The sequence below is a fragment of the Cucumis melo genome, chromosome 1, assembly GCF_025177605.1.
Source record: "Cucumis melo cultivar AY chromosome 1, USDA_Cmelo_AY_1.0, whole genome shotgun sequence".
Lineage (NCBI taxonomy): Eukaryota > Viridiplantae > Streptophyta > Magnoliopsida > Cucurbitales > Cucurbitaceae > Cucumis > Cucumis melo.
The window spans coordinates 18,858,575-18,865,494 of NC_066857.1; the positions used below are offsets into that span (position 1 = coordinate 18,858,575).

At 25.0% G+C, this 6,920-nt stretch overlaps 1 protein-coding gene across 1 annotated transcript; it reads right to left on the reverse strand.

The window, feature by feature from the left end:
- Positions 1 to 242: 242 nt before the first annotated feature.
- LOC127149014 (organ-specific protein S2-like) lies at positions 243 to 3,304 on the reverse strand. The gene is made up of 2 exons (XM_051083549.1): positions 3,227 to 3,304; positions 243 to 1,298 (listed from the first exon to the last, which is right to left on the reverse strand). Exons 1-2 carry the CDS (start codon positions 3,272 to 3,274, stop codon positions 546 to 548), a joined length of 801 nt encoding a protein of 266 aa, XP_050939506.1. The 5' UTR covers positions 3,275 to 3,304; the 3' UTR covers positions 243 to 545.
- Positions 3,305 to 6,920: the final 3,616 nt, after the last annotated feature.

A 6,920-nucleotide genomic window follows, 5' to 3' on the forward strand; every position in this document is an offset into this window, starting at 1 on the left:
TTTAGGTTGTAGTGATATGTCATTTTTCTAACAATGACAGTATAAATATTTTGCCGTTTTGTTATTTTTTTAAAAGATCCCTTAAAAACATTTACAAAAATTTCTAAAATTTTACTATATTTTGTATATATTTTCATTTTACCATATTTAAAAATATTTTTCAATAAATTATATATATTAAAAAAACTTTCTAATAATAATCCAACTGTACTGTATTTGACTTTGACATAAGGGAAGTACAAGCAAATCATCTCATCAGATGGCTTTCTACACATAATTATTCTTTTCCACAATTTATTTCTTTTTTATTTTACAAGTCACACGCCACAATGTTCAACGGAAATGTAAATTACAAACCACACATATTAGTTGGTCATATAACCAAATGATTACATATCTTTCCTAAAAAGGTTGTTTTTACCGTAATTATTTGAGATACCAGATAGAATTTGGTACTTGGTTGAGGTTGAATATCTTTAGTAAAAAGCTTGTTCTTGGTATCATCATCTGGATAGAACGTAGTACTTGATCGTGACTCAATATTTTTAGTAAAAAGCTTTTTTATTTGGATAGAATGTGGTACTTAGTCGTGGCTCAATATCTTTACTAAAAATCTTTTTCTTTGCATCATAATTTGGATAGAATGTTGCACTTGGTTGTGGCTCAATATCTTTATTAAAAAGCTTTTTCTTTGCATCATCGTTTGGATAAAATGTGGCACTTGGTCGTGGCTCAATATCTTTAGTAAAAAGTTTTTTCATTGCATCGTCATTTGGATAGAACGAGAGACTTGGTTGTGGCTCAATATCTTTAGTAAAAAACTTTTTCTTTGCATCATAATTTGGATAGAATGTGGCACTTGGTCGTGGCTCAATATCTTTATTAAAAAGCTTTTTCTTTGTATCATCATTTGGATAAAATGTAGCACTTGATCGTGGCTCAATATCTTTAGTAAAAAGCTTTTTGTTTGCTTCATCATTTGGATAGAACGAGAGACTTGGTCGTGGCCCAATATCTTTAGTAAAAAGTTTTTTCTTTGCATCATCATTTAGATAGAACGAGAGACTTGGTTGTGGCTCAATATCTTTAACAAAAATCTTGTCTCTTACATCATTATCTGGGTAAAATGTGGCACTTGGTCGTAGTTTTCTATCGTTGAAAAAAGTCTTGTCATTCTGAAGCCTTCTGTATACAAAGCAATCTTCATTTTCTTGTGATACTACTGGTAATGAATCATCTTCAATCACATTTGTCCGTTGTCCTCCGGATTCATACCTTGACTCTATACCGTTGAAAAACTAAATGCCCCACCATGGAAAGAAAGAAAGAAAAAGAAGAGAGATTACTATCATTTCATGGGTCTAATTTGGTAAAAGCTATAAACAAGTTTAAGTCTATTTAATAACCCTGTGGTGTTTTAGATTTTGATTTTTGGAAATTAATAGGTCTACAACACGCTCTTTAACCATTAAGTTTCTTCTGTTATAAATCTTTTACTACTGTTTTAAAATATCATGTCAAATTTTGAAAACTAAAAATTGAGTAGTTATGACACGTTTAGTAACGTTCCTATTCTCTGTTTTTTGTTTCTTATTTCTTGTTCCCTATTTCTTGTTTCTTCTTTTTTTAGAATAAGAAACAGTAATGCATTTGATAATTGTTTATATTTTTTGTTTCTTGAAAAAAAAAAAGAAACAAAAACAAAAAATGTGTTTGATAACTGTTTGTTGTTTACCGATTTGCTTCTAGATTTACTTTTTATTTTTCACATTTACTTCAATTAAACATTAAACAAAAATATAGGTCTATCCATCAAACATAAAAAATATAATTATCAAAAGTTTATTTATTTAATACGAAGAAGTACCAATGCACGAATAAAAATAATAATATAAACATAAAATTGTATTAATTCTTCAAATGTTGTCAAATTTGATTGGTAATATCATCTCTCACTCATGTCATTTCTCTTAGATAATGTCTACTCACTTATTAATCCATCAATTTCAACAACCTCATCGTTAATTTGTGACATCTAGAATTTAATATTAATTTTAAAATAGTTTATTATGTCTTCAATATTCAGAATTGAAAGAAACAAAACAAAATTTAACAATTAACTCTACTACCTATGATGCTTTAGAGAAAAACCCACAACAAAAATCCAGATATGCACAAAGAGGAAGACAAAAACTATGGATTTGACAAAGAGGAACAATCAGGCAAAAACTATGGATCCGACGAAGAGGAACAGTCCAATGAAGAGGAAGAGTTCTGGTTGTCGAGGAATACGATGAGAGGTGAAGAGGAAAACGGTGTGGAGAGGAAAATGATTAGTGAAAGAGGAAGAGGATGATTACTTGAGGAGGACGATGGAGATAAGAGGAAAAGGAAACCAATAAAAATAATTAAGAAAAAGGAAAAGGAAACAAATAAAAATAATTGGAAAAATGAAAAGGAAACCAATAAAAATAATTGAAAAAAGGAAAATGAACCAATAAAAATAATTGAGAAAAAGGAAAAGGAAACCAATAAAAATAATTGAAAAATGGAAAATGAACCAATAAAAATAATTGAAAAAAAGGAAAAGGAAACCAATAAAAATAATTGACAAACAGGAAAATGAAACCAATAAAAATAATTGAGAAAAAAGAAAAGAAAAAAATAAAAATAATTGAGAAAAAAGAAAAGAAAAAAATAAAAATAATTGAGAAAAAGGAAAATGAAACAAATAAAAATAATTGAGAAGAAGAAAAAAACCAATAAAAATAATTGAGAAAAATGAAAGAAAACAAATAAAAATAATTAAAAAAAAAAAGAAAATGAAACAAATAGAAATAAATTGAGAAAAAGAAAACCAATAGAAGTAATTGAGAAACGAAACCAAAAAAAACTTTTTGTTTCTAATAATTCCTTATAAAATGAAAAACGTTTTTACTTTTTTTTAGTGAGAAACAAGAAACGTTATTAAACATCTATGTTTCTTAAAAAAATGGCAACAAAAACAGGAAACAAGGATCAAGAACATTACCAAATGGACTCTTAAAAACTTATTTTTGTTTTTGAAACTTATCTAAGAATTTAATTTTCATACTCAAGAAAAGCTACAAATTATGGTAAACAAAACGGTTATGGAATGAGGCCATGAAACCTATACCTATAAACCAACAATTATCTATATAAGAAACAAAACTCATAAAGAGAGAGAGAGAGAAGAAATTCATACCAAAAGTAGCAAAAATAGAGTGATTCCAAAGGTTGGTTTGATCTTCATAACTTCCGCAATACTGAGCTAAGTCTCCTACCTTTCGTTATGTGCAAATGCGCTCAAAACTTACTATTTATAGAAAAAAGAATGGTTAATAATTATAATTTTGGAAAATTGTAATGGATATAGCATTTTAAGAATGGCAAAATTTTCATTTTTTAAAATAATCTCCCTCTTAAATTTATTATAATTTCCGAACTATCATTTGAAATTTACTTCTTTTTTGTTTTTTATTACCCTAATCATCCCTTATTTCTTCTCCTACTTTTTAAGGTCCTAATCATTCTTTTTTCTACGGAAAAACAATTTGTTTCTTCAATAACGTACACATTTTTCTCCCCTTTTTAAGATCATAATCATCTATTCTTATGTGGGGAAAACAATTTGTTCTTTCTATCTTAATTTTGATTTTATGATATCAATGACACATTATTTTCAATATAAAATATAATAGTTGTTAATCAAAGTAATTTAATTTTGTTTGTGATATTTATTTTACTTTCTTCAATGCGTATTTGAATTAAATCTGATTTCAAATGATTTTGTTTTGGCTTTTTATGTTGGTTTTGTTTTGATTTTACTTTGTATCAACTTTGTATATTTGTGCTTTGATGTAATTATATTATATCTATTAGTTGGTGATTTTCATTATTTTGTCAAATTTTATGTAATTTATTGTAGTTTATTGATTAAATAAGTATATGAACAATATAATTCAGTGTATCATTACAAAATATATCAACATTATATTATTAAAGTATATCAGCATATTAGTAAAGTGAATTATTATCAAGCATATCAATCAAGTTTACAAGTATATATTAATAGTGTATCAAGTGTATAAGTAGGACTTCAAGCATATCAAGTGTATTTAATCAATCGAGTGTATTAGTAAAAAATACTAAGTGTATCTGCAGTACATCAGGTGTGTATCAAATATGTATTAGTAGAGAGCATATTTGTGACATTTTACATCTTGTATATATATGTTTGTTTTTCCTTTTTCAATTTTACAAACAATAAATGTTTTTGTTATAGACTTAATTATTATAACTTGTTTTGCATTTTTTTTACAAGTACCCCTATAATTTTAATCCTATAAAAATTTTAAAATAAACGAATATAATTAGGTACGAAAAGAGGGGGATAAGTGAAAATGTAAAATTAGAACCTTTGAAAAAGTATTTACATTTCACATGAAAATTAAGTTTATTGAATTTTATCTTTAAATAATTTTATTCTATATAGAATGAAAATGATTTGTCTATTTATTTTATTTTTAAAAGATTCCAAAAAATATATAATCTATTATTCCAAATGTGAATATACACACCAGCATCCTCTAACTAATTACTTTGTCGGAAAGTTAAAACAGCTTAATCACATTAAATATATTTTTATAAAATTTTAAATTCACAAAAAATAAATGTCAATATTTTTGTAGATTTATCCATGATATTTTTATAAATTCAGATATTAATATCAACATCACGTCTATATTTAAAGTCTAGTTAGATATTACCTGATAGAAATATATCAATGTTTATTAATTTCTATAATTGATAGAAATATATCGGTGTTTATCACTTTTCAATACTTTTCAAATACTTATAAGTATTTTATCAAATTTACCATTTTTGATAATTTTCCTTAATTCATCCGCCAAACTCTTTCATTTTGTTTGCATAATAACCACCGCCTATTGCTTTGATAGATTAATTCAATTAAATGTTAATAAATTAATTCTGGTTTTATTGGGTAATCATTTAATTTATAAATTAATTAACATTGAATGTAAAAAAAACCAATTAATTAAAGTCTAATTAATTTAGATTTATTATAAACTATAATTATATATTATGAACGTAGATATCCATAACATATGTATAATAACTACCATTCAATTCCAATTCCAAGTTGTAACATCCAACCTATTGAATTTTATATTGTAACCTATACTATCACACCTCTATTTATAGGCGTGTGGTTCATTTGTAATACACACTACAATTGAGTTCAATTGTTATTCTTTCTTTTCTCTCTTCTTCTTCATTCTCTTGTTTTGTTTAATTGTGATTATTGTTCATATTGTTCTTTATTTTATAACACGTTATCAGCACGAGTCTCACTAGTTTGGAGATTTTGTAAAAAATGGTTTTGATTCATGTTAAAGGTTCATTGAAATCTTCTCTATAGTTTTGAGGTACTTAGAATAATGTTCAAATAGGGTGAGAATGTTTTAATTTTAGTTATGTTGTTGTATGTATGTATTTGGTGTATTCATTATTTATCTTCTTAACCATCACATTCATTTTTCTTGAATTTAAACATAAAGTTCAAAGAATGCTATTTAATCATATATGTAATTTATGTGTTTGCAAATTGATTGTTAAAATATATTTAATTTTAGATTTTTTTAGATTTGATTTAATCTAATTGTAAAATTTGCACAATATTTTATGTGGGCATTGAAACTAAAATCTTGAGTTGGCTTAAAAGACATTTGTGAGTTCTTAAAAAGAAAATCTTTCACCGCTATTACTTTGTATTTAAGTGAATTAGACCGTTGGAGACAAATCATATTTAATTTGTTTAGACATATACTTCTTCGATTTCAAAACCACACTCTGAAAATTTAGGCTTTATAATGAAACTTATTCACATACTGTATATGTGCATGGTTCTTCATTCAAATCTTTTCACATTGTTAAGAATTAAAATTTTCTCAAATTTTAGTCTGAGAAACTAAAATAATGATCCAAAATAGAAAATATATTGAAAATCAAATATTATTTCTTGAGTTTAAATTTTAAGTTAAATTTACATATGTATATGTTTAAAGTTGTTGCATAAAATATGTCATTTAGATTAAAATTTATTGTAGATTGCAAATCATATATCTTATTTTTATTATTTTATTTTTGATAGAATTGACTGAGATATTTTTTTGAATTAGTTTATATTTTAATATATTCGAATAAATTATTTTACATGAAAAATTTAGTTAGGATTTTTGTTTTCTTAAATTCAATTGCATTCTTTGTCATATAGTGTGGTAATATTTATCTTTTATATATGTCAAGATTATATAATGTCAATATTTTTAAATATGAGAATAAATATTCAATATTATCTTTAATTTTTTTTTGTCATATTGAAACTTATTTGATTGTTGTATATTTACATTATAATTCTCATGTAAATTTTGTGAGTCTTAAAATTTTACATATAGCGATTATATATATTTGATTAAGTTCTCCTATGATAAAATTTATGAAAGCTAATAATAGTTAATTACTTCTTAAACCCAATTTTAATTTAAATGCACCTTAAATTGTGTAAATCAGTTAGTGCTCATTGTTTTTACCGTACACCCGTATTTGCACATGTCAAAACATCTTTGCTCTTGCAATAATAATTTGAGAGAGACAGTTTGAAACATTATATTAGATATTGAGCATATGAGCATATGTTTCTATAAAGAAAAAGGTAAATTTAAATCAAATAATTTAATATCATTCCCTAAAGTGAATATTGCAATATTTAATTCTAACACCCCAGATTAAGATAAATTTTAAATCTTAATTATCTTAAGTTTAATTTTGACTAATGTTGAAAATACCTTGGGCGTTAGTTGATTTAATTGTTGAAA